Source organism: Chaetura pelagica, unplaced genomic scaffold (genome assembly GCF_000747805.2).
Source record: "Chaetura pelagica isolate M959 unplaced genomic scaffold, ChaPel_1.0 scaffold1597, whole genome shotgun sequence".
NCBI lineage: Eukaryota > Metazoa > Chordata > Aves > Apodiformes > Apodidae > Chaetura > Chaetura pelagica.
Window position 1 is genome coordinate 293 of NW_009954026.1, and position 20,956 is coordinate 21,248.

At 56.5% G+C, this 20,956-nt stretch overlaps 1 protein-coding gene across 1 annotated transcript; it reads left to right on the top strand.

Moving 5' to 3' along the window:
- Window positions 1-3,284: 3,284 nt before the first annotated feature.
- On the top strand, window positions 3,285-14,357 carry LOC104392855 (serine/threonine-protein phosphatase 2A catalytic subunit beta isoform). Its single transcript, XM_010002289.1, has 7 exons — window positions 3,285-3,344; window positions 8,192-8,401; window positions 9,601-9,774; window positions 10,420-10,509; window positions 12,107-12,268; window positions 13,131-13,249; window positions 13,826-14,357. Exons 1-7 carry the CDS (start codon window positions 3,285-3,287, stop codon window positions 13,896-13,898), a joined length of 888 nt encoding a protein of 295 aa, XP_010000591.1. The 3' UTR covers window positions 13,899-14,357.
- Window positions 14,358-20,956: the final 6,599 nt, after the last annotated feature.

Here is a 20,956-nt window from a genome sequence, read left to right on the forward strand (position 1 = left end):
GGTTCTGTGTGGTTCTGTGGCTCTGTGTGGTTCTGTGGCTCTGTGTGGCTCCGTGAGGTTCTGTGTGATCCTGGGGTTCTGTGTGGTTCTGTGTCACTCTGTGGCTCTGTGTGGTTCTTTGTGATCCTGGGGTTCTGTGCAGTTCTGTGGTTCTGTGTGGTTGTATGTGGTTCTGTGTGGTTGTGTGGTTCTGTGTCACTCTGTGGTTCTGTGGTTCTGTGTGATCCTGTGGTTCTGTGTGATCCTGTGGTTCTGTGTGGCTCTGTGGTTCTGTGTGGCTCTGTGTGGCTCTGTGTGGTTCTGTGTGGCTCTGTGGCTCTGTGTGGCTCTGTGTGGCTCTGTGTGGCTCTGTGTGGCTCTGTGTGGTTCTGTGTGGCTCTGTGTGGCTCTGTGTGGTTCTGTGTGGCTCTGTGGCTCTGTGTGGCTCTGTGTGGCTCTGTGTGGTTCTGTGGGTGCTTTTCACACACGTGGCTGCCATCGCTACCCCGGTTTCTATCTGTTCACTTTGGGATCGTGTACACTCGGGTGGTTTGTGCAGGGTGGGGATCTGTTCTGTCTTCCAGGGGCCTTGGGTTGCACTTGTTTGATGCACTGATGTATCTTAGCCACGTGCTGAAAAGTCAGCCCTAAATCTTTGAGGAAACCCGACATCCGATGTGTATTCCAGGAGGGCAGAGGGGGATCAGAGATAGACTGTGGTGCCGACCTGAGCAGGGGTAGTGGCTGCTGAGGGAGACAAAAATAGAAGGAGAAATGGCTGGATAAAGGGCACAGTCTGCTATTTTGGGTGGTGGTTTGGACAGTCCTTTGGTACATTCCTGTTTGGAGTTGTTTAGTGTAGACTCTCAAGAGCCTTAATTTTACTTTGGTTTTGCACTGGGAGACTTGCTCTTTTAGACTTGCCTTTTGCCTGTGAAGTACCTCTGTGTGAACACTCCCTCTACTGCAGTTTGTGCCTAAATTGGGAGTTTTCTTTGGACTGGACAAGATGTAACAATTAAAAAGAGTTGAAGGGGTAGCAAGTGTTGTAACAAAGATGATTCTTTCTGTTCACTTCTCATCTCAGTGACCTGCAGAGACTATTGCTGTGCCTCAGATGGTCCAGGGAAGTGCTCCACTTCCTTCCTTGGGATGGAAGGAAGGGCTGATGGTTGTTAAGCACAGAGGGTGGTTAGTTCACTGTTCCCTGGGGTGTCGTGTGGCTGGTGCTGGACTTGGTGTGGTCACCTCGTTTACCTGCACGTCTGGCTGAGCTCTCTCCCAAGTGCAACATGTTTGCTGATGCCTGTTCCTGGCAGCGTGTTTTGGCCTTGCATCTCAGTGCTGACTTCAGGAGGCTATTTTCTCCTCGGTGCACTCCCACAGTGATGAGAGCTGAAGCAGCAGTGAGGGTCTGTGCTGCAGCCTCCTCATGTGCTCACTGGAAAGGTGGGAGCTGCGTGTTTGGATGCCAAAGGTAGAGACTCTGAAGGACTCCAGGCTCTGACTTCCTGTCAAATGCCTTCACCAGTGGTCCTGACATCTAGCCCACCTCCACCCTGCTTCTGTTTTCTTTCCCCCTTTCCCTGTTTTTAGTCCCGTGCTAGGGTTCTGCACTTGTTTTATGTCATACTCCCCAGAGGAGTGAGGTAAAGGCTACAGCAGGCAGCAACAGCAGTGGTGTGAGGAGTGAGATTTCTTGAAGAGTAAGAGCTTCTCCTGGCTGCCCTGAAATAAGCCTGAAATAATTAATTAGTGTGATCTGTCCCCTGCTCCAAGCACTGCTGGTTGGGAGCTGCTGTTCTAACCAGCAAGCTGTCACAGAAAACCATTTCCCTTCTTCTGCAGCTGCCTTGTTAATTCAGGAGCTGTGGCTGCTGTGTTTTGAGGACAGTGCCAGCAGTTTGTGGCTCTAGGTCAGGCATCACCCAGTGAACAGGGAGAGGGGCAGCTCAGCTGGAGCTGAAGAGGCTGTTTGTCCTCCGGGTGGCAGGTAGGAGCCCTGAGCTTGTGTGGAGCACACGTCATCTGTCACAGCACCTCATTCTTCAAGGCCGGGAAGTAAATACTCCTCCCTGCCTTATTCTTAAAGCTTAGGGGAGTGGTTGTACCATCCAGCTGGTGTGGAAAGGAGCTTGCCAAAACTTCTGGGTGTGTGGGCCTGCTTTTGGTGTTAGGCAGCCCTGCCAGAAAGCTGGTTTAGTTTTGTTTCCTTGAGATAATATTACGAGAAACCTTTACCAACCTTGTCCATCTTCGAGCACTCCCTGTTGTGTGACTCATTTCTTCAGAGGTCAAGTACAATAGAGGCTCTTGTCTCAGGTTTATGTTTGTGAAAGAAAAAAAGAAAAAAAGATTAAAGAAATATTTCAATCAAAACGAGGGAAGGAAAAAAAACCAAACCCAAAGAAACAAATCCCAGACTTGCTTGGGTAGAGTTTTAATTACTAGCATGATGGGCAGCAATGAGGGAAGGATTGGACATAGCTAGGGTTGATGAAGGTGCACCAAATCATTCCACACCCTGGAAGTTCTGGACATTTGCACCTGTAAAAATCCCACTCTGTCTTCACCTGCCCAGTTACGACACCGTTTTGGCAGCTAATCAATCTTGTCTTCTTCATGCAGTTAGTGAAGGTGTCATCTCAAGACAACAGGAGAACACTCGTTTCCCGTTCTGCTGGTCTTGAAAATGAAATCCAGCTAAAATCGTGCTGACATTTAAAGCATAGTAGAAGGAAAAACAACTGTGATCACTGCTGGAGCTTGTAAACTGTTCCAGCATGTGGGGAAACATGATGTCGGGCATCTCATACTGCTTCTGTTAACATCATGGTCTTAGACTCTCTTAGTGGCAGAATTTTGTTTTCACTAAATAGGCAGTGAAAAAATGCGTAGAGTTCTGCCTTGGATTATGTCTGCACTTCATTGAAGGTGCTTTCTGTGCTGAAATTGTTGGGTGCTGATAGGAGGGCAGGGCTGGCTTCATCGAGCTGCCTTTGAGCTTGCACAGGTTGTCAGCTGGGCTTTGGACAGCTGGGGTCAGGCTCAAAGGCCGAGTTCATTTAGTAGGAAATGCTCCTGAGGTTGGACACGGAAGTCTTTGAATGTTCTGTCAAGTTCATGTCAGGTCAGCACATGAATTCTGGTGCTGGTGAGGGAGTTGAGAACCATCCTGCTTATCCCCGGAAAAAAAGGGTTTGTCACCAAGGTAATAAAATGGGATGTGAAAGGCAAGAAACCATCTATACCATCCTTCTAGCTGTAGCTGCTTTTTTTTTTTTTTTTCCTACGCTCGTTTCTGCATGGGTAGGGAGGGTGAGAGTCTCGTTGCTGCGAGCAGCTTGAGAGCTTTGTGTTGCAAAGTGGTGGGAGGGGAAGGATTCTAATCGCCGGGACTAGCAGTTCTTGCATTGAATGGCGATTGTAACGTGATCCTCCCAACCACGCAAAGGCCGAGTTCATTTAGTAGGAAATGCTCCTGAGGTTGGACACGGAAGTCTTTGAATGTTCTGTCAAGTTCATGTCAGGTCAGCACATGAATTCTGGTGCTGGTGAGGGAGTTGAGAACCATCCTGCTTATCCCCGGAAAAAAAGGGTTTGTCACCAAGGTAATAAAATGGGATGTGAAAGGCAAGAAACCATCTATACCATCCTTCTAGCTGTAGCTGCTTTTTTTTTTTTTTCCTACGCTCGTTTCTGCATGGGTAGGGAGGGTGAGAGTCTCGTTGCTGCGAGCAGCTTGAGAGCTTTGTGTTGCAAAGTGGTGGGAGGGGAAGGATTCTAATCGCCGGGACTAGCAGTTCTTGCATTGAATGGCGATTGTAACGTGATCCTCCCAACCACGCAGCAGGAGCCGTTTGCCCCTGGAGGGGAACTTTGCAGCTCCTGGAACGCCCTGCTGGTGCTTCTGCCCTCCCGAGGTCATCTCACCTCAGAGTAATTTTAGGAGGGTTAGCAAGCTCTCCTGCACTAATTGGGGAAATTAGCACTAGTGATGGAGCCAAGTAGCATCCTGGACGCTGTTCAAACCATGAAATTCCCAGTGTTGGGCTGAGTGGTGGCCAGGAATGTTGCAGCTCTCCAGCAGTGACACTCATCCTAGGGTGTGTTGGCTCTAGGAGCACGTGTGCACCCTGATGGTCCCTATCACTCCAGACTCTCCTCTGCTGCCTGGTTGCTGGAGGGCAGGACATCTCCATCTCGATCTCCATCTCATCTGGGGAGAACCCAGCTGGTTCCTGTTCAGGCCAAGCTCATTGAGATGTTCATATCCTCAGCACACATGCTGATACAGTGGTTTGGTCTGTGGCAGCTGATGGGAGGATGGTTCAGTTGAATTGTGATCAGAACTCCATGCTGGCCTCTGTGGTTCAACCACAGAGCTTGCTTTCTTGGGGACAGCACAGCAAATCCTTGGCACATGCATTTTCCAGCTTCCCTCCACGTGGACTGAGGACCAGACAGCTTGTGTGCCAGTCCACAGAAGTGATCTAGAGGATCTAAACCTGGGAAAGAGAGAGAGGTGAGATGATGGGCAACCTCACAGCCAACAGGTAGCCTAATCTTTAAAGCAATTTTGGGCACAGACTTTAGTGCTTAGTGGAAGCTCATTTGATGAAAATACCTAGAAACTGCTGCTTTACCTTCTGACCTGGATATGGTTTTAATCCAAAACAATTGGGGCACAGGTTTAGGAAGCTGATAATGTTTGTCACCACATTCTAGAGCAAAGGTAGCTGGAACACAAAGTTGCTTAACAACTTTCTTAGGTGGGTAAACGATGATCATCAGGACAGCTCAGTTGCATCAGTTTGTTATCCTTGTTTTGTCATTTTAAGTCACTTGACTTGAGCATTAGGTCTGCACAGTGAGACGTGTGAGCAGAGCCTGCTGGTTCCTTGCTGCTTCTCTGGCCTTTTTTTTCATGATGATGAACATCTTAAAGGTCTTGTTCTGCATTGGAAAGTCACGTGAGGGCAAACGTCTGTGGGCAGCCATGCTGAGCTCCCAAGCCTAATTTGAACCAGCTCTATTTGTCTGTTAATGTGTTTGTCTACATAGTAAGCTAAAATGGGCTCCATGGTAACAGCTGATAGGCAGCTTGAGAAGCTGCTGCTCTTCAGCTGCTAGGTCCTCCTGTCTCCTGAGGGGAAACTTCCGGATTCTTCTTAGTACCAAAATTTCAGGGCTCAGGCTGGCTCACCTTCCTAGGGTGTGTTTAAGGTGTGTTTGTCCTGTTAAGAAGGAGCTGTTCTCTACTGGCCATGCTGTCTTACCTGGATGTGTTCTCAGGATGGGTGCCTGGGTTTTTGGGGTGGATCAGGGAGATAGAGAGTGATGATGTGGTTGAGACACTGCTAAGTATGTAATGGTGCCTGTACAGTGTCCTGCATCTTTCCCCCAGAGGCTTGAAGTAAGTGTATTTCTTTTTATGCATCTGTATTTGTCTCTCTGGGAGAGCAGAAGCTCTCAAAAGGTGTGTTCAAGGTGTGTGAATGGAATTCCAGTGCTGCTGTTGCACTCAAGATGCAGCATGTTCAGCAGTTTCCAGTCAGTGGAGAACCTGCAAGGTGGACCCCATGCCATCAAGTCCATGTGTAGGATGTGTCTTTGAGGATCAGGGCAATGCTGGATGTTCCCCAAGCCCCTGACTGCTTGGGTTGCAGGTGTTCTTTCCCAATATGCACTTTCCTAGAAGGGGCAAGGCAACTAATGTTTGAATGTGAACACAGGCATCCTTGAACCCACTGAAGGTGTCCAGCTTCCTCCTGGTAACATCAGGTGGGAGCTATATCATCCTGAGCTGAGGGTCCTGGCAATGGATAGCTGGACAGTAGCCTGCTGGTGGCTGTTCAGCACTGGTGATCTTACATCCCTTGTGTTCAGATAGGACCGAGCCCGTCTGTGAGTGTTCTCTGTGCCTCAGATGTGCCTGGAGCTCTGATCTGCATCACTTGGTGAGCTGGAGGCAGCAGAACAAACACTCTGCTTAATAACACCAATCAGGTAATGCAGATAGGCTCCATTACATCGCTGTAATTAGCAGAGGAGCTGCTGGGACTAGAGGAAGAGATGACTAAATCCAGGGATGCCAACCCTCCATCTGTGGTCATTTTGTTGCCAGCTGGGCACGGCCAGGGAAGCTGGTTGTGGCTCCATATGTTTAAATTGCTTCTGACTTGGCTTTTCCAGTTGGACCTGGCCTGCCTTTAGAAGCTGTTAAACTGTTGTGCCTGGAGGGGGATTGGGAATCCTGAAGGCAAGAAGTGCCTGGGGCTAGAGAAGCACCTTTCACAGATGCAGTGATATTCTGTGCCAGGCTAGTCATGTGAAGCTAAGGAATGCTTGTTTTCCTTGGCAGCATCAGCATGAAGAAGAAATCATAGAATCATCCAGGTTGGAAGGGATCTTGAAGACCATCAAGTCCAACCACAACCTAAATCCCCCTACCATAAGCTAATTTACCCCTTCAGTGCTGAAATCATGTCCTTAAGCACTGTATCTACATTCCTTTTAAACACTTCCAGGGATGGTGACTCCACCACCTCCCTGGGCAGCCTGTTCCACTGTCCAACCACTCTTTGGGTAAAGAAACTCTTTGTAATCTCCAGTCTAAACCTTCCCTGATGCAGCTTCAGGCCATTTCCTCTGCCCTGCCATTATTCACTGGGGAGAAGAGCCCAACTCCCACCTCCCTACACCCTCCTTTCAGGGAGTTGTGGAGAGCAATGAGGTCTCCCCTCAGCCTCCTCTTCTTCAAACTAAACAGTCCCAGTTCCCTCAGCCTCTCCTCACAGGGCTTATTCTCTAGACCTTTCACCACAGCTTGGTAGCTCCTCTGGACCTGCTCCAGCAACTCAACATCCTTCTGGTAGTGAGGGGTCCAGAACTGTCGCTTTTGCAAGGAAGATGGATTTGTTCATTCCCGTGTGTCCTGGAGAGGGTTCCCTTTCCTGAAACACGGCTCCAGTCATCTGGTGTGCACCACAAGGTGACCTGAGAGTGCAGGAGCCCTGGAGAGCTGGGGCAGCCCCTGGCACTGCTCCTGCCTGGGTGGTTGGTTGGCAGAGGAGCACAGCTCAGCTGGTCCCACAGTGGTTGCCCAGCGTTGCTGCCAGCTGAGCTGCTTGGTCATGTGCAGCCTTCCCCTAGTGACATCCTCTCTGCATGGTGGCACCACTGGGAGCTGCCCTTGTCCACACAAAAGCACTGGTGCCACAAAGCCTGGGAGATCCCAGAGGAGGAGCTGTTGGTGCTGGCAGAAGAGTTCTCCAGCCTGATGTAGTGTTTCCAGCCAAGGTGGGAAGGCAAACAGTTCCATGTGGCTGCCTGGGATCAAGAGGAATCCACTGAGCAGCTGAGATGGTTGTCAGACTAAAACGTGGCAGGAGGGAGCCTGTGAGTGCATCACTGCAAGTCAGATCACTTCTGTCAGACACCTTGCAGGCCAAAATACCCAGCTGGATCTGTGCTTTTGCAAATCGGGTTGTTCAGAAGCCTATGAAGGCCGCCTGGGTGGGCTGCACTATCTCCTCTGGTATTTCTGCCCTTACAGCAGATGCTGAGAGTTTTGAGTTGTGTGAGTTTGGCACTGAGCTGTTGCTGACAGGATGTGAGGTGGCCTGCAAGACTGAGGGGACAGCTGTGGTCCTTGAGGTGAAAGCTCCTGGGTATCGTGAAAGTGCTGGCATAGTTCATGTAGCTGAGGTGAGCAGACCTGAGCTCTGATGGAAAAATCTATCCAAAATGGTATGTGGAAAAAAATAAATCAGCTGTGCTTGAGAACATCTGCCCACGATGCTGATGAAGCTCACTGGAACAGTGCTTCATCCTGACTGCACTGAGAAATGTTGGGAGGAAGCACAGGCCTCATGGGTCAGCCCCAGAGATGATGGAAGTCACGGATCCAGTGCAAGTCTTGGAAGTTCTGTTTCATTTCAGGGGAGTCTGGGAATTAACTTGTATAGTTACTGCTTTGACCTTGTTTGTCAGTACTTGTGATACAAGACGACCTTCATGACTTGGCCTCACAGCAGCAAACCTGCTGGTCTTTGTGCACAGGGATTTGTAAGATGTGCTTGGTCATAGGTTTCCTGGTGGTCATCTTGAGCTGCTGGGCTGAAGCTGGGGTTCCATGGGATAACAACTGCTCCTCCTGCTTCTGCAGGAGGTCCCTACCTTTTTGTCCTACCTGTGTCTTTCTTGCCAGGCTAAAGAAATCCTTACAAAAGAATCCAACGTTCAAGAGGTACGTTGCCCCGTCACCGTCTGTGGGGATGTCCACGGTCAATTCCACGACCTCATGGAACTCTTTAGGATTGGTGGGAAGTCACCAGACACCAACTACCTGTTCATGGGAGACTACGTGGACAGAGGCTATTACTCGGTGGAAACGGTGACTCTCCTAGTAGCATTAAAGGTATGATGTGACAGTTCTTACAAGTCAGCCCTGGGCAGCAACACCACGTTTTGGGGGGAGTTCGGAAGGAATTGTTCCCCCTGTTGGTGCTACCATTGGCTTGAGCTAGATGGATGTAAATGGAAATGTGTTATTAAATGTCATGATTTGGGCCTCACACAACAACAAAGAACCAGCCCTGTGGCCACTCAGCCAACTCCACCCCTCACACACACTCTGGGATGGGGAGAACAAACCCAACTAGAAGCTCATGGGTCCAGACAAGGACAAGGAGGGCTCTTCACTGATTGAGGTCCCAGACAAAACAGACTTAACTTGGTGAAAAATAATAATAATTTGTTTTCACCCACAGGACACAGACACACACAGAGCAGGGCTTGCATATGTTACCCCCCCCACTCCCTTCTTCCTGGGCCCAAATCCATTTGTTCCTGGTTTCTCTCCCTCCTTCCCCCCAGACGCACAGGGGGATGAGGATGGGGTTTAGAGTCAGTTCACAGGCTGACGATTCCTGCTACTCCTTCCTCCTCAGGAAGAAGGATTCCTCACAGTATTCCCTGCTTCCCCACGGGTTCCCTTCCATGGCAGAGTCTTCCATCAACCTCTCCTCCATGAGGTCTTCCCACCAGGTCCAGTGCTGCTCCAGCCACAGAGTCACGGGGGCTTTGGGAACAGGCACCTCCCCTGGCCCAGGGGCTTCCACAGCTGCATCATCCAAGTCTACAGGCAGCAAATCAAAGCACACCCCTCCTGGCTCCTTCAGGGAATGTTCCACCACGTTCCTCCATGGGTGCAGGGGGACAGCTGCCATCTCAGCATAGGTTGCAGGGAAACTGGTTGGGCACCTTCTTCCCCTCCTCCCTCACCAACCACCAGCACTGCTCTGTCTTTCCAGCTCAGCTCTTCCTACTTGCTTGTTCTGCTCAGCTCTTATTTCTGTTATTTCATATGTCAATCACAGAGGTGCATCTGTTGTCTCTCTGATGGCTTCTTGCCCAGCTGGGTTTGGAGCTGGAAGGGAGCTCTTCAGCTTCTTCCAGGAGCCACCCCTGGGGCCCCTCCCCGACTGCCAAAAACCCCCCCAAACCAAGCCAGCGCAGTGCCCGTGTGTGACTCCATTACTTTGGAATACCCTGAAGTGTTCCTTTCCACCTGGAGGGCCCAATCCTGGTGCTAACGAGGAGTTTCCCTGTGGGCAGGTGCGTTACCCTGAGCGCATCACCATCCTGAGGGGCAACCACGAGAGCAGGCAGATCACCCAGGTGTACGGCTTCTACGACGAGTGTCTGCGCAAGTACGGCAACGCCAACGTCTGGAAGTACTTCACAGACCTCTTTGATTACCTTCCCCTTACAGCTCTAGTAGATGGCCAGGTAAGCCTCAAGGAAGGAAGAGCTGTTTCTTACAGCCTGTGTTGGCCGAGCTCTCCAGGAACAGTCTCAAACGAGCTCCCTTAACTTTTAAGGCCAGGTTGGGTGAGGTTTTGTGCAACCTGCTCTAGTGGGAGGGTTCCCTGCTTGTGGTGGGGGGGTTGGAACCTGCTGATCCCTTCCAACCTTGGTTCTATGAACTCGTGATCCAAATATTAATATATTTAAAGCCCTTTATTGTGGGTTTGGGGAAGAACTTGGCGAGGTGCTAATAGAAACTGGTGGTGTGGCAAGGCTGTTTGTCCTTCTGCTGAAGGAATGGCAAGGTGCTGCACATCTGGTTCGTCTTAAATGGCCACTCAACAAGTGGGGGACCCCTCAGGATGAATCAGGTGCAAGTTGAGGTGGGGCTGGGAGGCAAGATCTTCTTAGAAGAGTGACACTCTGATCTCTCTGTGCAAGGTGCAGCCTTTTAGCTGTGTTCCCTTCTGGGCAGATGAAATTGGTTTTCTCTGCTGCAAGGGGGAGATGGCTGTAGAGGTGAAAGAATGGTAACAGAGTTCAAAGCAGCCATTTGCTGAGGTGGATCTTCCAAAACAATACGCACTGAACAGATTGCTTTTCTTTTTTTGTATTTGTCTGGAACAGATATTCTGTCTCCACGGTGGCCTCTCTCCATCCATAGATACACTGGATCATATCAGGGCTCTGGACCGCCTGCAGGAAGTTCCACACGAGGTACCAGGAAGGGAAATGTGTCTTGTGGGTTGAAAATGCAAATGTGACCTCAGGTTAAGCAATGAGAAGTGCAGTGACACAGCAGATGATTGCTGCCCTAAGGGCTGGAGGAAATGAAGATCCGTTTGGGCACGTTGGACACACAAGTCACAGTGCTTTGGTTACAGGAAAAGGGAGAGCTGTGGGGTCTCCACGGCTGATTTTCACAGAGCCATGGGATTTTTTGACTGTCACACTGCCTCAAAGAATAGTATTTGGCAGGGGAAGTGTCTCCTACCTTGAGCCTCATCACAGGCTTGCTTGTGAGCAGACAACCACCACACGAAGCTGTTATGTCACCATCCTTCCTCCCCAGCCAGTCCTGTCTTCTGTGGTGTTTCATCTTGCTCAAGAACTTTCTGGGGGCCTGAGGTTCTGACTAGAGAGACCACCTGAGCTCCCAGCGTGACAACTGGAGTGGTTAGGGCTTCAAAAAGGCCTTGAATGTTCCCTGATTAAAACAAATTGCTTGTTCTGCAAATTATTTGGCATAAGAGCAAGAGCAATGCAGCCAGATCTGCCCAGATCTCCCAAAAACCTGAAATAAGCTCTACTAACAACCCCTAGAATTGGTGGGGTGTCTGCCTATAGTTAGGTGACATGATTATGTTGCTGCTCAGGGGTTTTCCCAGTCCTGTGCTGAAATCTGGCTGTCCTGGGGACCTCCACATGCTGTCAGTGTGGTCCTTGCTGCAGAACTCAGGGCAGAGGGTGGGAAGTAGCAGCAGGCTCGGGGAAGTGCTTGTGGTTCATCTCTGCCCCTGAGTAGCTCCGTGAAAGACAGTGCTGAGCTTCATCTGGGGCTCTTACATGTTGCACACCAGGATATTTTTTGAGAATGTCAAATCCAACAAGAGGAGAGGAAATTAAACTATGAATACCCTGCTGGGAGGGCTGCTAAGGGCTTCACATCAGTCTCTGGACCCACCTTTTTTGGGTCGTTTCCCATTCTTTAATTTATTGCAGCTTGGCTGGCAGCAGTGGACCTGATGTTGTGTCCTTGGGCCTTCTCATGTGGCCTTGTTCACTCTTCTGTGAGGGTCAGCAGTGAGAAGGGGGATCTGCTCTCTGTGTCTTTGTAGCTCCAACTAGTTGGAGCAAAATGGTACATAGGAGAGGGGGTGGGGAGAAATTCTTCAGTGTGAAGGTGGTGAGAGACACGAACAGGTTGCCCAGGGAAGCTGTGGCTGCCCCATCCCTGGCAGTGTTGAAGGGCAGGTTGGATGGGGCTTGGAGCAACCTGGGCTGGTGGGAGGTGTCCCTGCCCATGGCAGAGGGATTGGAACTGGATGATCTGGAAGGTCCCTTCCAACCCAAGCCATTCTGTGATTCCATGGTTCTGGTTCCATGGACTGTTTTCTTACTCAGCACTGTAGCAACTCATTGCTGACTGATACAGGGAGTAACTACCTACTACTACTCTGTTAAAAAAACCTCAAGCACCCTGTGCAGAGAAGGGCACACTGGCAGTCTCTTTCCTGCCAATAACGTGTTTTACAAGTGGCTTTTTATCTTGCTCTTGCTACTCATCTACTGAAAACACTCCCTCTTTCTCAAGGGTCCCATGTGTGATCTCTTGTGGTCGGATCCGGACGACCGCGGTGGCTGGGGTATATCTCCACGTGGTGCTGGCTACACGTTTGGACAAGATATTTCTGAAACATTTAACCATGCCAATGGTCTCACGCTGGTCTCCCGTGCTCACCAACTTGTCATGGAGGTAGGGGAAGGGCTCTGCTGGGTGAGGCTGACAAAAAATAGCTGCCAGTTCTGGTCTCTTGGGTGAGACCTCCTGCTGATGGGTTTGCGTAAGCTGACACCTACACCTTACACTGGTAAATACCAACAAAGTGGCTTTAATCATACAAAAACAAGCAAAGTAAAATGATGAGCTTGGGCCTGTGATGTCAACAAGGATGTTCTGCTCTTTCTCCCCTCTGCTTACCAAGTAAATGGCCAGAGGGGCCCTGTCACCCCCACTTTGTGGCAGTCATAATCTCCTTACCTGTCGACCACGCTACTAAGACTGCTGCTGCATTAAGCAGGCTGTCCAGTAGCACTCACCAGTCAGATGTGACAGGTTTAAGCAGTGCTTTAGGCTGTTGAGCAGCCACTGTCTTGCTGGAAAAATTCCAGGTGGGTCAGTGGAGCAGGTGTATTTTTCAAATCCAGTTCAAGCAGATCCCTGAAGTCATCCCGTGTGTCAGACGTTGCCGCATCCCGCCGGCAGATTCTAGCTGGTGGCAGGTGAAAGCTGAAGGCACATCTAAACACCTCCAGGTTTCCGTGTGATGTGGGTCCATAGTTTGTATTAAAACAATGGAGAGACACACAAGTGACAAGTGACCCACCTCTCTGAGCAGTGACTGAGGCTGGTTTTGCCAGGGACCTGCTGCTTGTTCTTCTGGCAGAGTTACACCTTTAAAAATGAAACCAAGTTGGTTGAAAAGACTTCTCCTAAGTCTGCAGTTTCATCAATGCCTTGGATCATCTCGGGCCTGAAAAGAAACTTCAGACAGGTTTGAGGTTTAACAAAGACCTTTCTTTTCTCTTTTTTAATTTATTTTTACTTTTTGTGGCAGGGTTATAACTGGTGCCACGACCGAAACGTGGTGACCATCTTCAGTGCACCCAATTACTGCTACCGCTGCGGGAACCAGGCTGCTATCATGGAACTAGATGACACTTTAAAATATTCCTTGTGAGTATTCCTGGCTCGAGCTGCTCTCTTCTCCTCCTGTATTGTCAGGAATGTCTTGATCCTTTCCAAAGGGGCTGGGAAAATCCAGCTTAAGCCACTCTGGAGTTAAGGTTGTGGGCTCTACCTCCACGAATAGCTAAAAACTAAGGAGTGAGTTAAGCTCTTAAAAGCTCCTCTTGGGTCCTGCAGCATCTCCTTGTCCTGGCTCTCTGAAGGAGTTAGGAGCTTCTGCATTTTTTTCAGTCCCTCTATAGGCCAGGCTTGCTGGTGAGAGCAAAGGTAGGTTGGTTTCAGTCTCTGTTGTTGGTAGCACTAGGCTTTGCAGAGCTGGGGGAGAGGGTCTGGATTTTGCATTCAGCTGAGTTGGTGTGATGGGCTGCAGATGTGCTGACTGCTGGGGGGTGTTTGCTCCCCAGGCAGCATCTTGATGAGGTTGAACTCCCACGGGTGCTTGTTTTGGGACCTGAAATCTGTTATGGGATGATTAAAGCAAGAGAGTGAGTCCAGTGTTTCTTAGGACGTTGGAAAACACCTTGTGGAGGGGGGAAAAAAATGACCCTTGTTGCTTTCCTGCAGCCTCCAGTTTGACCCAGCACCTCGTCGTGGGGAGCCTCACGTTACCCGTCGTACCCCAGACTACTTCCTATAAACCCTCTCCCAAACCTTTGTAGAGGGAAGTACAACCTGGCATATTTTAAAGAGCAACAATATTTACACCTTTCTGTAAGAACCCGGGGTTCGTCTCAACTTCAAACTCCCCATCATGGACCAAAACGTGCCATACAGAGGACGAAGAGCATTTAGCACAACTTGAGACTGAATTCCTTACAACACTATTATCTTTACCTTTCTACCCCATCAGCCCAACAGTTTGTTTGCCTGCTGTATTTGTAGTCATTGGTTTGTTTTTCTTCTGGACTGTTCAGAGAGGAAAAAGGTCACTCTGGTTAACACTTCCATCCCCTTTGGCTCTTTGTACATTTTTAGTTCTTAGTGGTTAACTGGCATGACTTAGAGGTGATTTTTCTCTGAGGGAGGTGCACACTAACTTCTTCCCCCACCACTCTTTGTGTTTTACTGAAAGACCCATCAACCTGAACTGGAGAAAGGAAGAGATTCCTGCTTGGGAGTACGTGGTCATAACATGGATAAAAGTTGTTCCCTTTTTAGCTCGAGCCCCTCTCTCTGTTGATCCTGCTTGGTCTTTTTGTTTGTTTGTTTTGGCCTTTTTTTTTTAATTTTTAATTGTTTTATTTTGTTATTTCTCCCCTCTCTCCTCTGTATATTTGTCCTGGAAGTGCTTGCAACCCCTCCTGGCTGTACCCCAGCCCCCCCCTACCCCAATAAACTTGCCGTTGTCAGCCCCCCCCCCCCGGTTCCCCCGGGCTGATCCCAGTTCCCCGGGGCTGATCCCGGTTCCCCCGGGGCTGATCCCGGTTCCCCCGGGCTGATCCCAGTTCCCCGGGGCTGATCCCGGTTCCCCCGGGGCTGATCCCGGTTCCCCCGGGCTGATCCCAGTTCCCCGGGGCTGATCCCGGTTCCCCCGGGGCTGATCCCGGTTCCCCCGGGCTGATCCCAGTTCCCCGGGGCTGATCCCGGTTCCCCCGGGGCTGATCCCGGTTCCCCCGGGCTGATCCCAGTTCCCCGGGGCTGATCCCGGTTCCCCCGGGGCTGATCCCGGTTCCCCCGGGCTGATCCCAGTTCCCCGGGGCTGATCCCGGTTCCCCCGGGGCTGATCCCGGTTCCCCCGGGCTGATCCCAGTTCCCCGGGGCTGATCCCGGTTCCCCCGGGGCTGATCCCGGTTCCCCCGGGCTGATCCCAGTTCCCCGGGGCTGATCCCGGTTCCCCCGGGGCTGATCCCGGTTCCCCCGGGCTGATCCCAGTTCCCCGGGGCTGATCCCGGTTCCCCCGGGGCTGATCCCGGTTCCCCCGGGCTGATCCCAGTTCCCCGGGGCTGATCCCGGTTCCCCCGGGGCTGATCCCGGTTCCCCCGGGCTGATCCCAGTTCCCCGGGGCTGATCCCGGTTCCCCCGGGGCTGATCCCGGTTCCCCCGGGCTGATCCCAGTTCCCCGGGGCTGATCCCGGTTCCCCCGGGGCTGATCCCGGTTCCCCCGGGCTGATCCCAGTTCCCCGGGGCTGATCCCGGTTCCCCCGGGGCTGATCCCGGTTCCCCCGGGCTGATCCCAGTTCCCCGGGGCTGATCCCGGTTCCCCCGGGGCTGATCCCGGTTCCCCCGGGCTGATCCCAGTTCCCCGGGGCTGATCCCGGTTCCCCCGGGGCTGATCCCGGTTCCCCCGGGCTGATCCCAGTTCCCCGGGGCTGATCCCGGTTCCCCCGGGGCTGATCCCGGTTCCCCCGGGCTGATCCCAGTTCCCCGGGGCTGATCCCGGTTCCCCCGGGGCTGATCCCGGTTCCCCCGGGCTGATCCCAGTTCCCCGGGGCTGATCCCGGTTCCCCCGGGGCTGATCCCGGTTCCCCCGGGCTGATCCCAGTTCCCCGGGGCTGATCCCGGTTCCCCCGGGGCTGATCCCGGTTCCCCCGGGCTGATCCCAGTTCCCCGGGGCTGATCCCGGTTCCCCCGGGGCTGATCCCGGTTCCCCCGGGCTGATCCCAGTTCCCCGGGGCTGATCCCGGTTCCCCCGGGGCTGATCCCGGTTCCCCCGGGCTGATCCCAGTTCCCCGGGGCTGATCCCGGTTCCCCCGGGGCTGATCCCGGTTCCCCCGGGCTGATCCCAGTTCCCCGGGGCTGATCCCGGTTCCCCCGGGGCTGATCCCGGTTCCCCCGGGCTGATCCCAGTTCCCCGGGGCTGATCCCGGTTCCCCCGGGGCTGATCCCGGTTCCCCCGGGCTGATCCCAGTTCCCCGGGGCTGATCCCGGTTCCCCCGGGGCTGATCCCGGTTCCCCCGGGCTGATCCCAGTTCCCCGGGGCTGATCCCGGTTCCCCCGGGGCTGATCCCGGTTCCCCCGGGCTGATCCCAGTTCCCCGGGGCTGATCCCGGTTCCCCCGGGGCTGATCCCGGTTCCCCCGGGCTGATCCCAGTTCCCCGGGGCTGATCCCGGTTCCCCCGGGGCTGATCCCGGTTCCCCCGGGCTGATCCCAGTTCCCCGGGGCTGATCCCGGTTCCCCCGGGGCTGATCCCGGTTCCCCCGGGCTGATCCCAGTTCCCCGGGGCTGATCCCGGTTCCCCCGGGGCTGATCCCGGTTCCCCCGGGCTGATCCCAGTTCCCCGGGGCTGATCCCGGTTCCCCCGGGGCTGATCCCGGTTCCCCCGGGCTGATCCCAGTTCCCCGGGGCTGATCCCGGTTCCCCCGGGGCTGATCCCGGTTCCCCCGGGCTGATCCCAGTTCCCCGGGGCTGATCCCGGTTCCCCCGGGGCTGATCCCGGTTCCCCCGGGCTGATCCCAGTTCCCCGGGGCTGATCCCGGTTCCCCCGGGGCTGATCCCGGTTCCCCCGGGCTGATCCCAGTTCCCCGGGGCTGATCCCGGTTCCCCCGGGGCTGATCCCGGTTCCCCCGGGCTGATCCCAGTTCCCCGGGGCTGATCCCGGTTCCCCCGGGGCTGATCCCGGTTCCCCCGGGCTGATCCCAGTTCCCCGGGGCTGATCCCGGTTCCCCCGGGGCTGATCCCGGTTCCCCCGGGCTGATCCCAGTTCCCCGGGGCTGATCCCGGTTCCCCCGGGGCTGATCCCGGTTCCCCCGGGCTGATCCCAGTTCCCCGGGGCTGATCCCGGTTCCCCCGGGGCTGATCCCGGTTCCCCCGGGCTGATCCCAGTTCCCCGGGGCTGATCCCGGTTCCCCCGGGGCTGATCCCGGTTCCCCCGGGCTGATCCCAGTTCCCCGGGGCTGATCCCGGTTCCCCCGGGGCTGATCCCGGTTCCCCCGGGCTGATCCCAGTTCCCCGGGGCTGATCCCGGTTCCCCCGGGGCTGATCCCGGTTCCCCCGGGCTGATCCCAGTTCCCCGGGGCTGATCCCGGTTCCCCCGGGGCTGATCCCGGTTCCCCCGGGCTGATCCCAGTTCCCCGGGGCTGATCCCGGTTCCCCCGGGGCTGATCCCGGTTCCCCCGGGCTGATCCCAGTTCCCCGGGGCTGATCCCGGTTCCCCCGGGGCTGATCCCGGTTCCCCCGGGCTGATCCCAGTTCCCCGGGGCTGATCCCGGTTCCCCCGGGGCTGATCCCGGTTCCCCCGGGCTGATCCCAGTTCCCCGGGGCTGATCCCGGTTCCCCCGGGGCTGATCCCGGTTCCCCCGGGCTGATCCCAGTTCCCCGGGGCTGATCCCGGTTCCCCCGGGGCTGATCCCGGTTCCCCCGGGCTGATCCCAGTTCCCCGGGGCTGATCCCGGTTCCCCCGGGGCTGATCCCGGTTCCCCCGGGCTGATCCCAGTTCCCCGGGGCTGATCCCGGTTCCCCCGGGGCTGATCCCGGTTCCCCCGGGCTGATCCCAGTTCCCCGGGGCTGATCCCGGTTCCCCCGGGGCTGATCCCGGTTCCCCCGGGCTGATCCCAGTTCCCCGGGGCTGATCCCGGTTCCCCCGGGGCTGATCCCGGTTCCCCCGGGCTGATCCCAGTTCCCCGGGGCTGATCCCGGTTCCCCCGGGGCTGATCCCGGTTCCCCCGGGCTGATCCCAGTTCCCCGGGGCTGATCCCGGTTCCCCCGGGGCTGATCCCGGTTCCCCCGGGCTGATCCCAGTTCCCCGGGGCTGATCCCGGTTCCCCCGGGGCTGATCCCGGTTCCCCCGGGCTGATCCCAGTTCCCCGGGGCTGATCCCGGTTCCCCCGGGGCTGATCCCGGTTCCCCCGGGCTGATCCCAGTTCCCCGGGGCTGATCCCGGTTCCCCCGGGGCTGATCCCGGTTCCCCCGGGCTGATCCCAGTTCCCCGGGGCTGATCCCGGTTCCCCCGGGGCTGATCCCGGTTCCCCCGGGCTGATCCCAGTTCCCCGGGGCTGATCCCGGTTCCCCCGGGGCTGATCCCGGTTCCCCCGGGCTGATCCCAGTTCCCCGGGGCTGATCCCGGTTCCCCCGGGGCTGATCCCGGTTCCCCCGGGCTGATCCCAGTTCCCCGGGGCTGATCCCGGTTCCCCCGGGGCTGATCCCGGTTCCCCCGGGCTGATCCCAGTTCCCCGGGGCTGATCCCGGTTCCCCCGGGGCTGATCCCGGTTCCCCCGGGCTGATCCCAGTTCCCCGGGGCTGATCCCGGTTCCCCCGGGGCTGATCCCGGTTCCCCCGGGCTGATCCCAGTTCCCCGGGGCTGATCCCGGTTCCCCCGGGGCTGATCCCGGTTCCCCCGGGCTGATCCCAGTTCCCCGGGGCTGATCCCGGTTCCCCCGGGGCTGATCCCGGTTCCCCCGGGCTGATCCCAGTTCCCCGGGGCTGATCCCGGTTCCCCCGGGGCTGATCCCGGTTCCCCCGGGCTGATCCCAGTTCCCCGGGGCTGATCCCGGTTCCCCCGGGGCTGATCCCGGTTCCCCCGGGCTGATCCCAGTTCCCCGGGGCTGATCCCGGTTCCCCCGGGGCTGATCCCGGTTCCCCCGGGCTGATCCCAGTTCCCCGGGGCTGATCCCGGTTCCCCCGGGGCTGATCCCGGTTCCCCCGGGCTGATCCCAGTTCCCCGGGGCTGATCCCGGTTCCCCCGGGGCTGATCCCGGTTCCCCCGGGCTGATCCCAGTTCCCCGGGGCTGATCCCGGTTCCCCCGGGGCTGATCCCGGTTCCCCCGGGCTGATCCCAGTTCCCCGGGGCTGATCCCGGTTCCCCCGGGGCTGATCCCGGTTCCCCCGGGCTGATCCCAGTTCCCCGGGGCTGATCCCGGTTCCCCCGGGGCTGATCCCGGTTCCCCCGGGCTGATCCCAGTTCCCCGGGGCTGATCCCGGTTCCCCCGGGGCTGATCCCGGTTCCCCCGGGCTGATCCCAGTTCCCCGGGGCTGATCCCGGTTCCCCCGGGGCTGATCCCGGTTCCCCCGGGCTGATCCCAGTTCCCCGGGGCTGATCCCGGTTCCCCCGGGGCTGATCCCGGTTCCCCCGGGCTGATCCCAGTTCCCCGGGGCTGATCCCGGTTCCCCCGGGGCTGATCCCGGTTCCCCCGGGCTGATCCCAGTTCCCCGGGGCTGATCCCGGTTCCCCCGGGGCTGATCCCGGTTCCCCCGGGCTGATCCCAGTTCCCCGGGGCTGATCCCGGTTCCCCCGGGGCTGATCCCGGTTCCCCCGGGCTGATCCCAGTTCCCCGGGGCTGATCCCGGTTCCCCCGGGGCTGATCCCGGTTCCCCCGGGCTGATCCCAGTTCCCCGGGGCTGATCCCGGTTCCCCCGGGGCTGATCCCGGTTCCCCCGGGCTGATCCCAGTTCCCCGGGGCTGATCCCGGTTCCCCCGGGGCTGATCCCGGTTCCCCCGGGCTGATCCCAGTTCCCCGGGGCTGATCCCGGTTCCCCCGGGGCTGATCCCGGTTCCCCCGGGCTGATCCCAGTTCCCCGGGGCTGATCCCGGTTCCCCCGGGGCTGATCCCGGTTCCCCCGGGCTGATCCCAGTTCCCCGGGGCTGATCCCGGTTCCCCCGGGGCTGATCCCGGTTCCCCCGGGCTGATCCCAGTTCCCCGGGGCTGATCCCGGTTCCCCCGGGGCTGATCCCGGTTCCCCCGGGCTGATCCCAGTTCCCCGGGGCTGATCCCGGTTCCCCCGGGGCTGATCCCGGTTCCCCCGGGCTGATCCCAGTTCCCCGGGGCTGATCCCGGTTCCCCCGGGGCTGATCCCGGTTCCCCCGGGCTGATCCCAGTTCCCCGGGGCTGATCCCGGTTCCCCCGGGGCTGATCCCGGTTCCCCCGGGCTGATCCCAGTTCCCCGGGGCTGATCCCGGTTCCCCCGGGGCTGATCCCGGTTCCCCCGGGCTGATCCCAGTTCCCCGGGGCTGATCCCGGTTCCCCCGGGGCTGATCCCGGTTCCCCCGGGCTGATCCCAGTTCCCCGGGGCTGATCCCGGTTCCCCCGGGGCTGATCCCGGTTCCCCCGGGCTGATCCCAGTTCCCCGGGGCTGATCCCGGTTCCCCCGGGGCTGATCCCGGTTCCCCCGGGCTGATCCCAGTTCCCCGGGGCTGATCCCGGTTCCCCCGGGGCTGATCCCGGTTCCCCGGAGCTGATCCCGGTCCTCCAGGGGCTGATCCCGGTTCCTCCAGGGGCTGATCCCGGGAATCTCGAGGGGGTGATCCCTGTCCCCCCCAAGGGCTGCTCCCGGTCCCGGTCCCGGAACGTTGTTCAAGGACCTTCCTTGTCAGGCTGAGCTTGGGATGCGGGGCGGGATGGGGCCGATTCCTTCCCCTCTGGGATGTTTCCCGGTCTGTGGGCACAGCAGTTCAGGGCAGTGACCGCTGGAAAAGCTGCAAAGCAGAACTAGAAGCAGGAAATAGACGAAAAGAAAACCAAACACAACAGCCCCAACTTCTTCCTCAAACGCGCCCGGGACGGATTTGTTTTGAGATGCATCCCCCCTGGGAAGGGGGGGCAGAGGTGCAGGGAAGGGGTGGGAAACACCCTTCTCCTCGGGAATGTGTCATTGCCGGTGGGAAAAACAAACACACCGAGCCCTTGTGGTTGAAAACTCGGCGTGTTCCATCTTCTCCCCTAAGGAAGTGACAGGGAACGGGGCAAACCACGAGGTGCTGGGGGTGGGGACAAGCCAGAAACCCCTCACCCTGCCTTTATTTCCTTGGCTGGAGAGTCGGG